This window comes from Bufo gargarizans, chromosome 1, assembly GCF_014858855.1.
Source record: "Bufo gargarizans isolate SCDJY-AF-19 chromosome 1, ASM1485885v1, whole genome shotgun sequence".
In the NCBI taxonomy this organism is placed as follows: domain Eukaryota; kingdom Metazoa; phylum Chordata; class Amphibia; order Anura; family Bufonidae; genus Bufo; species Bufo gargarizans.
The window spans coordinates 719,224,729-719,243,101 of NC_058080.1; the positions used below are offsets into that span (position 1 = coordinate 719,224,729).

General features: G+C 41.4%; 1 protein-coding gene across 1 annotated transcript in view; it reads left to right on the plus strand.

Moving 5' to 3' along the window:
• Positions 1-18,373, plus strand: part of LOC122930051 (collagen and calcium-binding EGF domain-containing protein 1-like) — a 53,678-nt gene that overhangs the window by 25,011 nt on the left and 10,294 nt on the right. Inside the window, exons 3-4 of the mRNA XM_044283449.1 lie at positions 1,422-1,559; positions 17,062-17,165. Of these exons, the coding sequence (XP_044139384.1) occupies positions 1,422-1,559; positions 17,062-17,165 (242 nt within the window). The remainder of the gene's footprint in view (positions 1-1,421; positions 1,560-17,061; positions 17,166-18,373) is intronic.

Below are 18,373 nucleotides of genomic sequence, written 5' to 3' on the forward strand. Positions count from 1 at the left end.
TGGTCTGTAGAGTTATCTATCTCTATGGTAACAGACTACAAACTCTAATTCTGCAGTCATGGTCATTTCTAGCTGGTTGTTAATTCTAGTTAACACACATTTGTGCGGCGGGCTACCGACAGCTGCTAGGGATCCCCTTTAAGATGGTGAAAGGGTTGTTACTTGGTTTGTTGTAGGGACAGAGTCCCCTTTTAGTGATGTGGATGGTACCCATGGTAGGAATGCCAGAGTGGTGTAGGGTGGCCTAATGTCCCTTAAAGGTGTTGCACTTGTCACGGTGCTCCTACCTGGATACACTGGAACCCCAGGTGCGGTCGTCCGCTGCAGAAAAGGGGTAGTTGGTGAAGGGGATGATGAAATAAATTGAGTCCAGACTTGGTATAACGTTGAACTACAGCTTTACTTGCATAAACTTCCATCAGAGGACAATCTTCCTCTGATGGCTTTGGCAGTCTATGGGATTAATTCTGGCAGGCAAACACACTCGGCTCTGCTACATCAATTGCTCTCTGGCTCTGCTGACAGGATTAAATAGGAACTTTTCCTTTCTTCTGTACTTGGCTTTCTGTAGTCTGACTCTCTCTCTCTCTTTATCTTTATCTATATTCAGGGAACTTTTACTCCTGGCTCCTGAGGCTTATAGCTTGGGCTATAGAGCACCATCCGCTCTGCTGGCTTTAGCAGCACCAGTCCAGCAGGGACGAGGGCCTGCTTCCTTCCCCTTAAAGGGGGGGAACTCTCAACTAACTTTCACTAACTAAAACTCCTCCCTCTCTAGAGAGGACTAGAATGGAAAGAAAGGCTTCATTCCAGACAAAACAGCTCTGCCAAGTTTGCTGCCACCTGCTGGTGAACCAGGCACATTACATGTTAACAGTTACAAAATCAGGAATACAAATGCAAAATGTGCAGGACCTGATGATAGTGTGTGTGGGGGGGGGGGGGAGTAAAAAGTGGAAAAGTGGAAATGCACCTCTGGGGCGTTTACATTTGCATTTGTGGAAACATTTAGATCCCCAAATTCATGTCATTGTTGGGAACAGCCCAACCATTGGATGGGGTTTGCCTAAAACCCCTGCTATTATGCAGTGCGGTGCAGAAGATTGTCCCACCAAAATAGCGACCTTTGGCCAGTATGCATTAAGTAGGTTAGGAAGAAGTAGGGGACTTCATGACTGCAAGTTCAGACTACACTTGGTTTATTTGTAGTCTGTTACCATGGAGATCTGCTTAATAGCTGTAGGCACATCAAATTAAATCATGGCAAAATTGCTTTATTTTTCATTTATGCATGTGGGCAGTAAAAATATTTATAAAAGTGGACATAAAGCTAAAGAATATAGGAAAGCTGGATCACTCCCTTTCTCTAGTCTTTTGGTAAAGCTGTTCTTCCAGTGATTGCATGTTTTGTAATTTTACAGATATCGATGAGTGTACACTGAAGAATCAGACGACCTGTTCTCAGATCTGCATCAACAGTGTGGGAAGTTACAAGTGCGAGTGTCATGAAGGTTATTTCTTGGAAGAGGATGGTAAAACCTGCACCAGGGGAAATCAAGGTAAGACTACAGAAAGAAACAAGCTGAAAAATTCAAACCAGAAAAAAAACATGTAAAGTGCAGAAACCAAGAGTAGAAATGATTTGCAGCATTTTCTTATTATCCATGATAAGGATCCAATGCTCAGCCTCTTAAGGAGGTAGTTCAAGATTCTTAAATAGCGCCACATCTGTCTGCAAGGTGTGTGTTATATTGCAGCTCTGCTCCATTCAGTGAAACTGAGCTGCAATACTAGACACAACCCATGGACAGCTATGTACTGGTATAAAACTGCACTTCCTGCTGTCACCACAAGAGGGCAAGCTGTCTACAGCATCATAGAGATCCTATTGACCTGAATAAAAACTTTTTATAGTTTGCCCCCTAGTGGAGGTAACAGACACTTTGCTAATATTTCCAAGTGTCTGTAGTGGAAAAAAGAAAAAAAAAGTAAAAATTGACCCTGGCAAGTATATATGAAAAAACAGCCCAAATCATGTACATTTCAACTTTTTTTTGTGTCTCTGAAGTTTACGGGACTGCATTGAAGCCCGTAGGAGAGGGAGTTTGGCAGTTACCTGCTTACTCTACTTTCCTTCATCATAGTGTTTGTATGGAGCTGCCACTAGAGGGAGCTGTATGCAGATTTCTACAACTCCCATTGTGTTCAATACTAGCTTTATATATCCAAATGCATTGAGCTCCCCCTAGTGGTGTCTGCAGGCAGACAGAATTTAATCATTTATCCTATGTGACAGATTTGTTGCATAAATATCTGCAGCTGAAAATCAATTACGCTCACGTGAATGGAATTGTTTTTGCAGCAAGCACATGGATTTCTCAACTCTGCCATGTGTGAATCTACCTTTATTTTAATACATGGAGTGTTAGCCATTAGTATTGCATTAGTCGTAACATCCATCACGCTACATTCTCTCAGCAAAACAAGAGGTCAGCATTTTGTTCGTTTACGAGGAAAAAAAAATCGTCAAGACCATTATAATAATTTAAAAGGTTAGATAAATGCAGCCAAGCAGTGCTAAATAAAAGCTGGAAGAAAGTTTAATGAAAGATAGCGCATCTCCCTTGACAATACACAGAGCAGGGGTCACCTATCTGCAGCGTTCTTCAGGTCAGGTCTGGAACATTTCGAATTTCACATATCTTCAGAAAAAGCAATGCTAATCTCATTTACTTTGTCTGGAACTGCTTTAGAAATGAAGATGAATATCTGCCCAAGTATTTAATGGCTTGCGTTTTCTAGCGTAGATCAAACGTCGCTTTCCCCCGCTGCTCTTGGAGTTTTCGAGAAAATGTTTTATGCTTTTCATATTTTTTAAATTTATTACCTGTGATACATAGAAGTGGGTTAAACCAATAATAATTATTGTTACAAATTTAAATTGCAAACACATTGGCACTCCGCAGCCAGGAAGATCTGCATTACAACATCCATCAAGTAAATAAGTTCAATATTCGTCCCTTTAATTCCAGACTAATATGCGTTACACATAAGCCATATTTGCAGATAAGGGCACTTTCTGCAGTTCCAGCTGTAAAAAGATGCATGGTATGATTAGACCGCAGGGATGCTCAACCTGCGGCTCTCCAGCTGTTGTAAAACTACAACTCCCACCATGCCCTGCTGTAGGCTGATAGCTGTAAGCTGTTTGGGCATGCTGGGAGTTGTAGTTTTGCAACAGCTGGAGAGCCGCAGGTTGAGCATGCCTGGATTAGAGCATTGAGAGGAGCACCACCAAGTGGCGAGAGGCAGTACTTCACCTGAAGTAGGTGTCAAAAGCCTATACACTCAAAGCTTGCTCTTTACTGTATTTGGTAAACTTTTGTTATGTTTCCTTTGGTTATGTTTTGTTATTATGTTTCATTTCTGGATATGTAAAACTTAGTGTACAATAGGAAGGTAGCTCCGCTTATTGTGCTGGACCACTCTGTCGCCAGCTCAGCCATGTCATTTGTATAGTAAAACTTAACCTTTAATATAATTACTTAAAATAAAATGTGTTTATAGAAAAAGGTAAGTAAATCACATGGTGCCATATTCGACAATTTACCTTATAATATAATAAATAATACACGACTACCATTGTGGATAAAAAATGGCCGCAGGTCTTTATTAACTGGGGGGGAAGATGGGTAACCATAAATAATAAAATACCATAAATTATTAAGCCATTAAACTTTTCCAATATTAAATCGAGTCCATTAGTGCACTACTCATCCAGAGTCCACCCAGTAAGGCTGAGCGACTAACACCCCCCCCACCCTTTTACACTCCCCCCTTTTCAAAGACCGCGACTAAAAAACATTGGGAGGGAGGGCGGGACACGATCCTTCCCCTTCTTTTCCCCAGCCGCTGACAGAGCTCCCACAGGTGAGTGTCCTCAATAAATACACCTTCTTTTCCCGCTGAAACTTGACTCGGCCAATCCATAACTTCAGCTAAAATTAGCCCTTTGCCCAGCAACCGATCAGCAACCATTCCTGGCCAATCACCTTTGGTTGCCGGCTGACCTTTGATTCACCTGTGGAGAATAATGGCGGGAAAGGAGGGAAAGCAGGGGAATAGGGGGAGAGAGACAAATCCAACAAGATAACCTACTATATATAAGTCTCAATTGCCACCATGAGGGGCAAATGCCTATATCGGCACAGCCCCTTTCATGGTGCCATATTCGACAATTTACCTTATAATAAATAATACACGACTACCATTGTGGATAAAAAATGGCCGCGGTCTTTATTAACTGGGGGGGGGGGGAAGGTGGGTAACCGTAAATAATAAAATACCATAAATTATTAAGCCATTAAACTTTTCCAATATTAAATCGAGTCCATTAGTGCACTACTCATCCAGAGTCCACCCAGTAAGGCTGAGCGACCAACCCCCCCACCCGCCAAGTACGGCATTAGCCGTTCTTGGCCCCCCCCCCCCCCCCAACAAAACCACGGCTTCTTCAATAATTGTATGTAAACCCAAATTGAAAATATCTAGTCCAATGTCTGATAGATGGACCAAATCATCACGATACAATCCCCTTATTGACCCATCTAATTCAAAATGCCTAAATGACCAACCTTTTAAAACTGGCAAAAATTTCTCCAAGCCTCTATTTATTCTCTTCCGGATTTTTTCCATAAAACGCAGCTGCAAATTATTCCACACGAACCGCGGAATAATTTCCGAAAAAAACATTACAACCTCAGGTAATAATTTATTAATATACGCTAAATCCCTCTTCATCTTGGCTAATAACTCAACAGTTTTCTTCTTACCTAAATAGTTACCTCCTGCATGAAAAATTATAACCTGAGGAGGAGGCCGAGCGTATAACTCGCCTTTAATAATCAGAATAATTTGATTCTACTTTAACCCTCTAAAACCTAACCAATAAATATAAACTGACGGTATGTCAAAAAACAATTGCTGACCATAGTTACGATTCGAAGCCCTCTTCTCTGCCCAAAAAATAAAGGAATGACCGAAAATCCAAACATTGATCTGTTCGGAACCTGCAAGAAATTTAAATTACAATAACACCAAATGAGGCCTGATATACGATTTATAACTATCAGAATCCCATCTTCCGATTCTTTTAATTAAAGCGTTATCCAAACCCATTCTAGGCGCTTCAGTTGCCGCGCCAATCCGAAAAGAATGGGATGAATAATGCTCCCCATCTAGACCTACTAACGATAAACATTTTTTAAAAACAGCATTAAATTGAAACTTAGAAAGCGCCCCACTATTACAATGTATCAAAAATGAATCCGGTACTAACGGCCTTATTTCTAAAAATTCTTTAACAGCTAACACTGGACAAATTGGGGAGTCAACAAACTTATTCAAACACACTACTATCCCTTTTCCTAACTGGTCCGTTTTCGACTTTCTAATAGACACCATAACACAATCAGACACTAATTGAAAATCGGAACATAACAATGTAGAACAAGAATGAAGGTTTTTTGACACAAACTCACTAATTCTCATAGCTCCAAAAAACGCCATCACGAACGCAGCCCTAAACAATTTAAACTCATATAAAGAAAAACAACACTGTTCTAATACTGAAGCCAACTTTATTAATAACTCCACTGTGACAGGTCTACGATGATCCAAACTCAAATTCTGTCTCGCTAGCCCCTTCAGACCTTGCCTTACTGCAAATAAGCTATTCATCGGCTCTAAACCTGCTTATTTAAAAAAGAAAGATACGCCCGCGACCGTCTTCTTTACTGCTGCAGCTCCTAGTCCTAACTTAACCAGACTTCCAATAAACTCCAAAAATACACCTACCTTACTCTCAAAAACATTTATATTATTGTTTTCACAAAATACTGACCATTTCCTCCAAGCCTGTTCATACCCTTTCCATGTGTCAGGCGCCAGCGAGTTCCGAATCTGCATAAACATCGATGCCAAATTAGACTCCACAGTTAAACCGGACACGGAATCCCCTCCTTCTCTGCCTCCGGAACCAATGCGTAAAATTTCTCCCACTGTGCGCGAGAAAGGGCATCCGCTATTACATTCAACTTACCAGGAATATATTTAGCTTTCAACCATATATTCTTATTCAAACAACAACGTACTATAAAATGGAGTAACTTCACTACTTGCTCATTATTTGAGGACAGACAGTTAATCGCAAACAATACCCCTTTATTATCTGTATATACTAAAACTCTCCTATTTGCTAAAACATGACCCCATATTACCAAGGACACCACTAACGGAAATAGCTCCAATAACACCAGATTCTTTATAACTTCCCTGCTCTTCCACGACTCATGCCACGCTGCTGACCATTGACCGTTAAAATAAGCCACGTATCCCCAAGAACCTGATGCATCTGTAACAAGGCCTAACCCTTCTGCTTCAACAAATTAATCTTGCCAAATGCTGGCTCCATTAAAATGAATTAAAAATTCCTCCCAGATCCTTAAATCATCTTTCAAAGCTTTATTCAACCTTATATGCGGAAAAAGGAGACTTAACACCCCTAGTTGCCATATATAACCTTCTAGAAAATATCCTACCAATAGGAATTACTTTAGAGGCAAAAACAAACAAACAATCCTAATAAACTCTGCAACTCCCGCAGCGTAGTTTTCTTAACTGCTAACATACGCTTAATAAGCTCCAACTTTTTTTGAACTTTCTCAAAAGGTAATCTAAACTCCATTGTCACCGTATCAATAGTAATACCCAAAAATTAAATTACCCTACATGGTAATACTGTTTTCTCCTCTGCCAAAGGGATGCCAAAACACCTACACACTTCCATAAAACGATTCAATAATAACAAACAGTCATCAGACTCAGCCCTACCTATAAACAAAAAATCATCTAAAATAATGAAGCAAACCAGCACCACTAACTGAAAACATAGTAACCCAATGCACAAACGAGGAAAAAGACTGCAAAATATGAACAGGCTAAAGAAAAACCCATCGGTAAACACTTATCAAAATAGTAACACCCTTCAAATTGAAACCCCAATGAATTAAATCCTTCTGGACATACTGGTAACAATCTAAAAGCTGATTTAATATCCGCTTTTGCTACTACAAATCCATTCAACAACCTAACAGCCTCATCAAATGAACTATACGAAACTGAACATAATTCCCTGTTTAACTCATCATTCAAGGAATACTTCTCTGGAAATGATAAATGATGAATTAAACGGAATTCACTGGCTGCTTTCTTAGGGATCAAACCTAAAGGAGATATCCGAAAATCTTCAAATGGCGGCTGCACAAATGGACCTGCGACCCTACCTGCCACCACTTTCTTCTCAATCTTAGCCCGCACTATCTCCTTATTCATATTAACTGAACTTAGATTTTCTATCCACATACAACCAGTACCTCTAAATTTAGGAACAAAGAAACCGCTTTCGAAACCCTTACGAATTAACTCCGCCTTCTCCTGATTTGGGTACATGTCTAGCCATAGGACCATGTTTTCCAAAATCACTGGCGTCACCGCTTTTTTGAAATTCATGGGTACTAACACTCTGCTGGGGCCCTGACATCCTGTTGAAACAACGAAACATAGGATGAGGACCCAAACAGACCGAGCACTCGTGTTTGTATTTACATGTATTTAACCATTTACATGCCGACTCATTGAATGCGAAACACAAACCTTTTTTAAAAACATTCTGAGACGGATTTGTCACTTGCCTAAACCCTCCCCCTGTTTTCTGCGGCAGCATTAAACTTAACCACAAACCTACATCTTTCACACCCCATTTTAACGAAGGATGGACCGGTAACTTCTGCCTAAATGTTTCATCATATTGAAACCATGACATGCCGCCAAAGTTGCGGTATGCCTCCAATATGGTGTCAAGCCCACCGACATTGGCGTTTTATAGAAAACCTTGACTGTCTTTACTAATCCTAGGCCAAATGTGCCAGAGGAGAACATCAGCATTGGTGACCTGTAGTTTTATTACAGGTTTTAGTTAGGGCTATAATAAGGTCTAAAATCCTAAATTAATAGACCGGCCACATAATTGTAAGGGCAATTTTAATATCCCTGATAATTAGGTAGGCTATGTTATAAAGAGGGTATAAGTTCTAAGGTATATGAGGCTCATTTAAAGGGGCCAGCTACCCGATGATAAAAAAGATTTCAGGGATCTTTGTAAGCTTATTACAGGAATGGTTTAAAGGACAACCTTTCACTGAGCCCATTTGGAGTCACAGTATTCATCTTGAAGATCTATCTGGACTCTGCTCCCAAAATTCTGTTGTCCCAATTCCCCCCCCCCCCCCCTTCCCCTACGCTGCGTCCGTGGGATGGGTTGAATTCCAATAAATCTGATGCTTAGTGGGTTTCCATTATGCACTTGGTTCACGTACTTTGCTATAGATGTATCCTTTTTATTTACTATATTGCTGTAATGATCCCTAATTCGGCTCCTTAGTTCCCTCTTAGTTTTGCCGATGTAGTCTAGGGGGCAGTCGCATTGAGCCAGGTAAACCACATCGTTGGTTTGGCAATGAATAAAGTCATGAATTTCATATTCAGTATTTGTGTGTGAGCTTTTACATTTCCTTATAGCTCCAACTTGACCACATGCCACACAGTTGCCACATTGGAACATTGATAGCCAATTGCCTGACTGTGCTGGGGAGCTGAAAATGGCTATTGACCAATCTATCCCTCAGGCTACGTCCTTTTTTGTATGTTATCTGAGGGTAGGGACCAATGACTTCCTGAAGGTCAGGGTCAGCGCAGAGAATATCCCAGTGCCTGGTAATGATTTCTCTGATTTTAGTGTGGGCACTGTCAAACATACCAATAATACGTATTGGTTGTTTAATTTAAGTGTCAGATTTTTTGGGAATTAGCAAGGACTCTCTTTTAGAGAGACATTGCCGATTTGAAGGCCGTTCTTAGGATCCCAGCTCAGCCATGTCCCAACCCACTTCCTTTCCAGCTCTGCTATGCACCAGTTCACTCCTTCAAATCCAGCACTTTTTAGCATGTCAGACCACCTTGCCCCAAACTCTTATTTGCCAGACCACTCTATGTCCAGTCTTGCAACGTGCTAGACTACTTCTTCCCAGGCACTCCTGGTGCTAGACTACTTCCTCCCAGTGGCTGACCACTCCTTCTCCAGTTGTGCTATACTCCAGACCATTCCTTCTCCAGAACTATGTTCCAGACCACTCCTACAGCTCTGCTGCATGCCAGACAACTCATTCTCTAGCTCTACTTGGTGTAGGACCACTCCTTCCCAACAACTTAGATTTGCCAGACAACTCATTCTCCAGCTGTGCTATGTCCCAGACAACTCATTCTCCAGCTCTGCTATGGTTCAGAGTAGACCACTCCTTCACCAGCTGTTCTATGTACCAGTCAACGCCTTCTCCAGCTGCACTATGTTCTAGACAACTCATTCTCTAGCTGTGCTATGTTCCAGACAACTCATTCTCCAGCTCTGCTATGGTTCAGAGTAGACCACTCCTTCACCAGCTGTTCTATGTACCAGTCAACGCCTTCTCCAGCTGCACTATGTTCTAGACAACTCATTCTCTAGCTGTGCTATGTTCCAGACAACTCATTCTCCAGCTCTGCTATGGTTCAGAGTAGACCACTCCTTCACCAGCTGTTCTATGTACCAGTCAACGCCTTCTCCAGCTGCACTATGTTCTAAACAACTCATTCTCTAGCTGTGCTATGTTCCAGACAACTCATTCTCCAGCTGTGCTATGTTCCAGACAACTCATTCTCCAGCTGTGCTGTGGTTCAGAGTAGAACACTCTTTCACCAGCTCTTCTGTGTGCCAGACAAGTCCTTATCCAGCTATTCTGTGTACCAGAGAGCTCCTTCTCTAGCTATGCCATGTACCAGAAAACACCTTCTCCAGCTGTGCTATGTACCAGAAAACACCTTCTCCAGCTGTGCTATGTACCAGACAACTACTTATCCAGCTGTGCTATGCACCAGACAACCACTTATCCAGCTGTGCTATGCACCAGACAACTCCTTTTCCAGCTGTGCTATGTACCAGACAACTTCTCTATCTGTGCTATGTACCAGACAACTCCCTCTCTAGCTGTGCTATGTTCCAGACCACTCCTTCTCTAGCTGTGCTATGTACCAGACAACTTCTCTAGCTGTGCTATGTACCAGACAACTCCCTCTCTAGCTGTGCTATGTACCAGACAACTTCTCTATCTGTGCTATGTACCAGACAACTCCCTCTCTAGCTGTGCTATGTACCAGACAACTCCCTCTCTAGCTGTGCTGTGTACCAAACAACTCCCTCTCTAGCTGTGCTGTGTACCAAACAACTCCTTCTCTAGCTGTGCTATGTACCAAACAACTCCTTCTCTAGCTGTGCTATGTACCAGACAACTCCCTCTCTAGCTGTGCTATGTACCAGACAACTCCTTCTCTAGCTGTGCTGTGTACCAGACAACTCCTTCTCCAGCTGTGCTATGTACCAGACAACTCCTTCTCTAGCTGTGCTGTGTACCAGACAACTCCTTCTCTAGCTGTGCTGTGTACCAGACAACACCTTCTCCAGCTGTGCTATGTACCAGACAACTCCTTCTCCAGCTGTGCTATGTACCAGACAACACCTTCTCCAGCTGTGCTATGTACCAGACAACACCTTCTCCAGCTGTGCTATGTACCAGACAACACCTTCTCCAGCTGTGCTATGTACCAGACAACACCTTCTCCAGCTGTGCTATGTACCAGACAATACCTTCTCCAGCTATGCCATGTACCAGACAACACCTTCTCCAGCTGTGCTATGTACCAGACAACACCTTCTCCAGCTGTGCTATGTACCAGACAACTACTTCTCCAGCTGTGCTATGTACCAGACAACTCCTTCTTCAGCTATGCCATGTACCAGACAACACCTTCTCCAGCTGTGCTATGTACCACACAACTCCTTCTCTAGCTTTGCGATGTATTAGATAACTCTTTCTTCAGTTGTGCTATGTACAACACCTTATCCTGCTGTATTATGTACCAGACCACTCCTTCTTTAGCGCCTTATAGTAAGATAACTTCACTTCATATGCTACTTCATTCCACTCAATACACTCCAGCTCTGCTGTGTGATAAAACCACACCTTCAAAAGCAGTTGTATGTGTCAGACCACTTCTTCTCCAGCTCTATGTGCCTGGTAACCGCTTCTCCAATTCATATTTGTGCGAGTCCATTCTTTTCTAAGCACTTTTAAGTGCTAGACCACTCATTTTGCCCTGCGTGTGCCCGACTACTCCTTCTCCAGCTCTGCTATGTGCCAGATCATTCCTTTATAGCTCTATTATGTGCCAGACCACTCCTTCCCAAGCACTTGTATGCAGGGGTCAAGTCCTGGGAAAAAAAGTGTGGGAACTCACCCAAGATCCACTGCAACCCCCCCCCCCCCCTCCAAAAAATAAAAAAGCACAGAAAATCTAGCATGCTGTAATTTGTGCCGCTGCGGACTAAAAAAATAAATAAAAAAAATAACACTTTTAGAAAAGTTTGTCCTGGGATTCGATCTCATGACCTCTACACAGGAGAAGCCAGGCATATGCCCTCACAGCTATGAAAGCTGTCTAGCTTGTTACTTTAAAAAAAAAAAATATAAGACTTCTACTGTAGGTAACTTTGCCCACTGTGTATGGATGTAGCAGAGCTGGGTGTGTTGGGGCAGCTGTCATGTGTATGGTTGTACACTAGGTATCAGTACACTAGGTATCAGTAGAAGTATCAGAAAAAGAAAAAAAAAAACACTTTTAGAAAAGTTTGTCCTGGGATTCGAACTCATGACCTCTACACATTACAGGCAAGGCATTTACCCTCACAGCCATAAAAGCTGTTGAGGTAGTTGCTTAAAAAAAAAAAAAACTAAGACTTCTACTTATACCTAGTGTACTGATACCTAGTGTACAACCATACACATGACAGCTGCCCCAACACACCCAGCTCTGCTACATCCATACACAGTGGGCAGCTGTCATGTGTATGGTTGTACACTAGGTATCAGTAAACTAGGTATCAGTAGAAGTCTTATAAAAAAAAAAAAAAACACTTTTAGAAAAGTTTGTCTTGGGATTCGAACTCATGACCTCTACACATCAGAGGCAAGGCATTTACCCTCACAGCCATAAAAGCTATGTAGGTAGCTGTTTAAAAAAAAAAAAAATAAGACTTCTACTTATGCCTAGTGTACTGATACCTAGTGTACAACCATACACATGACAGCTGCCCCAACACACCCAGCTCTGCTACATCCATACACAGTGGGCAGCTGTCATGTGTATGGTTGTACACTAGGTATCAGTAAACTAGGTATCAGTAGAAGTCTTATAAAAATAAAAAAAAACACTTTTAGAAAAGTTTGTCTTGGGATTCGAACTCATGACCTCTACACATCAGAGGCAAGGCATTTACCCTCACAGCCATAAAAGCTATGTAGGTAGCTGTTTAAAAAAAAAAAAATAAGACTTCTACTTATGCCTAGTGTACTGATACCTAGTGTACAACCATACACATGACAGCTGCCCCAACACACCCAGCTCTGCTACATCCATACACAGTGGGCAGCTGTCATGTGTATGGTTGTACACTAGGTATCAGTACACTAGGTATCAGTAGAAGTATCAGAAAAAGAAAAAAAAAACACTTTTAGAAAAGTTTGTCCTGGGATTCGAACTCATGACCTCTACACATTACAGGCAAGGCATTTACCCTCACAGCCATAAAAGCTGTTGAGGTAGTTGCTTAAAAAAAAAAAAAACTAAGACTTCTACTTATACCTAGTGTACTGATACCTAGTGTACAACCATACACATGACAGCTGCCCCAACACACCCAGCTCTGCTACATCCATACACAGTGGGCAGCTGTCATGTGTATGGTTGTACACTAGGTATCAGTAAACTAGGTATCAGTAGAAGTCTTATAAAAAAAAAAAAAAACACTTTTAGAAAAGTTTGTCTTGGGATTCGAACTCATGACCTCTACACATCAGAGGCAAGGCATTTACCCTCACAGCCATAAAAGCTATGTAGGTAGCTGTTTAAAAAAAAAAAAATAAGACTTCTACTTATGCCTAGTGTACTGATACCTAGTGTACAACCATACACATGACAGCTGCCCCAACACACCCAGCTCTGCTACATCCATACACAGTGGGCAGCTGTCATGTGTATGGTTGTACACTAGGTATCAGTAAACTAGGTATCAGTAGAAGTCTTATAAAAATAAAAAAAAACACTTTTAGAAAAGTTTGTCTTGGGATTCGAACTCATGACCTCTACACATCAGAGGCAAGGCATTTACCCTCACAGCCATAAAAGCTATGTAGGTAGCTGTTTAAAAAAAAAAAAATAAGACTTCTACTTATGCCTAGTGTACTGATACCTAGTGTACAACCATACACATGACAGCTGCCCCAACACACCCAGCTCTGCTACATCCATACACAGTGGGCAGCTGTCATGTGTATGGTTGTACACTAGGTATCAGTAAACTAGGTATCAGTAGAAGTCTTATAAAAATAAAAAAAAACACTTTTAGAAAAGTTTGTCTTGGGATTCGAACTCATGACCTCTACACATCAGAGGCAAGGCATTTACCCTCACAGCCATAAAAGCTATGTAGGTAGCTGTTTAAAAAAAAAAAAATAAGACTTCTACTTATGCCTAGTGTACTGATACCTAGTGTACAACCATACACATGACAGCTGCCCCAACACACCCAGCTCTGCTACATCCATACACAGTGGGCAGCTGTCATGTGTATGGTTGTACACTAGGTATCAGTACACTAGGTATCAGTAGAAGTATCAGAAAAGAAAAAAAAACACTTTTAGAAAAGTTTGTCCTGGGATTCGAACTCATGACCTCTACACATTACAGGCAAGGCATTTACCCTCACAGCCATAAAAGCTGTTGAGGTAGTTGCTTAAAAAAAAAAAAACTAAGACTTCTACTTATACCTAGTGTACTGATACCTAGTGTACAACCATACACATGACAGCTGCCCCAACACACCCAGCTCTGCTACATCCATACACAGTGGGCAGCTGTCATGTGTATGGTTGTACACTAGGTATCAGTAAACTAGGTATCAGTAGAAGTCTTATAAAAAAAAAAAAACACTTTTAGAAAAGTTTGTCTTGGGATTCGAACTCATGACCTCTACACATCAGAGGCAAGGCATTTACCCTCACAGCCATAAAAGCTATCTAGGTAGCTGTTTAAAAAAAAAAAAATAAGACTTCTACTTATGCCTAGTGTACTGATACCTAGTGTACAACCATACACATGACAGCTGCCCCAACACACCCAGCTCTGCTACATCCATACACAGTGGGCAGCTGTCATGTGTATGGTTGTACACTAGGTATCAGTAAACTAGGTATCAGTAGAAGTCTTATAAAAATAAAAAAAAACACTTTTAGAAAAGTTTGTCTTGGGATTCGAACTCATGACCTCTACACATCAGAGGCAAGGCATTTACCCTCACAGCCATAAAAGCTATGTAGGTAGCTGTTTAAAAAAAAAAAAATAAGACTTCTACTTATGCCTAGTGTACTGATACCTAGTGTACAACCATACACATGACAGCTGCCCCAACACACCCAGCTCTGCTACATCCATACACAGTGGGCAGCTGTCATGTGTATGGTTGTACACTAGGTATCAGTACACTAGGTATAAGTAGAAGTCTTATATTTTTTTTTTAAGCAACTACCTAGACAGCTTTCATGGCTGTGAGGTTAAATGCCTTCCTCTGATGTGTAGAGGTCGTGAGTTCGAATCCTAGGACAAACTTTTCTAAAAGACATTCTAAATGAATGATCTCGTAGAGAAGGAGATGATGTCATTAGGGGGCGGGGCGCCATGAGAGGAGTCGCAGGCAGCGGCACAGACAGCTTCCTCTCAACTGAAGCCGCCCCTCCTCCCTTAGCCTGCCCTGCACAGTGCGCTCCGTCTCCCCCTGTGAATCTGATTCAGCCGTGTTCTCCTGACTTGAGGCTGAAAGGGAACGGCGTTCCTGCCATGAAAATAGTGCAGGAACGCCGTTCCCATGCGTTCCCCCTCCACTCGACCCCTGCTTGTATGTGCCAGCTCATTCTACTCATTCTACTGCAGCACTGCTATGTGCCAGACCACTCCTTCCCAAGCACTTGTATGTGCCAGCTCATTCTACTCCAGCACTGCTATGTGCCAGACCACTCCTTCTTAAGCACCTGTATGCACCAGACCACCCCTTCTCTAGTGCTGCTCTGTGCTAGACCCCTTCTTTTCCAACTTTGTAAGGTGCCAGATCATTCCTTCGCCGGCTCTGCTATGTGTAAAATCATTCCTTCTCCAGCTCTGCTATATTCCAGACCATTTTTATAATTCAAAGCTTGACTCATATTTCAATATTTTCTGTCTCTTCATAGGAAAGTGTCAGAAAACTGTGAACTGCTTGTGTAAGAAGTCCAAGTCAGGGGAATGTAGGCAACTACCCCACTGAGGAATTTTGCAGCTAGATGCACACAAATTTGGTTTGCTAAACTGAAGTTTACTTAGTGGTTGCGCAGTACAGGCACAACTTGCAGTGGTTACAGCTCAAGACACAAAAGCATAGGGGCACACTTATTAAGACCGGCGTGTGACAGAATCTGCACCAGATATCGCCACAACCTTGGAAAGGTTGCAATCTTCATTACTTCACTTATTTTTAGACCACAACATTCAGTTTGCAACCAGTTCCCTGTTTCAGACTTGTATACCAGTATTATAAACTAGATCTGTGGGTCCAGGATGCTGCTGTCTTCCCCTTTAAAACTGTCTAGTGTGAGCTTTCCTTCCTGTTGACAGCTTGTGCAAGCTGTCCTCCTTGAATGCTTCCCACCTCTCCAAATATGTTATGTGTACAACATTATCACCTTCCCTGCTGCTGTCGCTACAATGAGAGAAGGGAGGGGGAGAGCAGACAGAGGCATCAGAAACAGAAGTAGAATTTGACTATGTACAAAGGGGTAAATTTATCAAACTGGTGTAAAGTAGAACTGGCTTAGTTGCCCATAGCAAACAATCAAAGTTCACCTTTCATTTTTCACAGCTCCTTTGGAAAATGAAAAATGGAATCTGATTGGTTGCTATGGGAAACTTAGCCAGTTCTACTTTACACCAGTTTGATAAATGTCCCCCTTTATACATAGTCAAACTCTACTCCTGTTTCTGATACCTCTGTCTGCTCTCCCCCTCCCTTCTCTCATTGTAGCGACAGCAGCAGGGAAGGGGATAAACTTTGATAAATCTCCCCTAAAGTTTCTTAATTTTACATTTAAGATGCAAATAGACAATAAAAGAAAAATCACTGCAAAGGTGTCTATCACAATAGCGCCAATGAGCCACAGTTGGACTTTTTAACAAGCGATGGGTATCTGTCTTGGCTATTTTGACACCACTGGCCAATAATGTTGATAAATCCCCCCCCCCCTTTAGATTATAGTAGAAAGTTGCAGAACTTCATTTTACAGTAGTGAAGCTTTATCTACAGAAGAATGGAAAGCCCTTTAAATATTGTACTTAAAGGGGAATTTTGGAGAGTCAAAAATACATGTCTAATTTTCTGCAAAAACACTGCCACACCTGCCCATGGGTTGTGTCTAATATTCAAGTAAATGGTGTTCTGTTGCAGTAGCAGACACAGCCATGGACAAAGGTGGAACTGTGAGGGGAAGAAAGCAGCCATGTTTTTATATTACATATGCTTCTGTGACTGTAAATTCTGTTGCGTTTATTTGCTTCTGTCTTCTACAATCAGTCCTGTTCTCCACTATAAAAATCTCATCTCTTTGAGAGCGAGTACATTTCACAGTATGATTTCACCAAGTGTTTAATGCTGCAGAATAAATGAGAAACACCAAATGTGATAATATGAGGGGTCTGTCAGCGAGGGGGGCTCGCACCTTCACAGAAGGCAATGAGTGTATTCCAGTCTAACAAACGTTACTTTACTTACAGGAGAATTTGAACAATCCAACAACGTGCTAAAACCAGGAATTTGCTCGGATACTTGTAAGGAATTTAACCAAATAAAACAGACCGTCTTACAGCTGAAACAGAAGGTATATGATCGGCCCATACACCCCGCACCCAGCGGAGGCCACACAATCATATATACTGATATGAAACACTTGAGCTGCGTATTAGGGGATCGTTTTATTTCATGATGTGGAGCAAGCACGGAACTGAGGAATGGACACATTTGTCTTCTTTTCTCTTAGTCTATAAATATACAAGTATATACACATATTTATGTGCCTAAGGGGCAGTATTATATTAGTGATATTTTTGTACATAAAAGCAGTATTATAGTAGTTATATTCATGTGCATCGAAGGCAGTATTATAGTAGTTATATTCTTGCACATAGGAGGCAGTATTATAGTAGTTATATTCTTGTACATAGGAGGCAGTATTATAGTAGTTATATTCTTGTACATAGGAGGCAGTATTATAGTAGTTATATTCTTGTACATAGGAGGCAGTATTATAGTAGTTATATTCTTGTACATAGGAGGCAGTATTATAGTAGTTATATTCTTGTACATAGGAGGCAGTATTATAGTAGTTATATTCTTGTACATAGGAGGCAGTATTATAGTAGTTATATTCTTGTACATAGGAGGCAGTATTATAGTAGTTATATTCTTGTACATAGGAGCAGTATTATAGTAGTTATATTCTTGTACATAGGAGGCAGTATTATAGTAGTTATATTCTTGTACATAGGAGGCAGTATTATAGTAGTTATATTCTTGTACATAGGAGGTAGTATTATAGTAGTTATATTCTTGTACATAGGAGGCAGTATTATAGTAGTTATATTCTTGTACATAGGAGCAGTATTATAGTAGTTATATTCTTGTACATAGGAGCAGTATTATAGTAGTTATATTCTTAACCATATTTCTTTTTATTAAAGTAAAATCAAGGCCATACGCCCACACATGACATCAGTACAGTGACATTAAGGCACAAGAATAAATATCCATCATACAAGTCACGTGTAGACACAACAAGCGATTATAGCCATCAGTCAGAGATATACAGCAAGAGGGGGGAGGGGGAACATGGGAAGGAACATTTAGGGAGGAGAGGGGGTAGGGAGAACAGGGAAGGGAAGAATCCTGCTCTGTCATGTAAAATTCCTATACGCTCTCCACGGGGACCACAATTTTAAGAAGCGGGGACGTGTGTTGGTTTCCCAATGCGCCAGCTCCTCAAAGCGGTATATCTGGTCCACCTTATCGGTCCACATAGGGAGAGTCGGA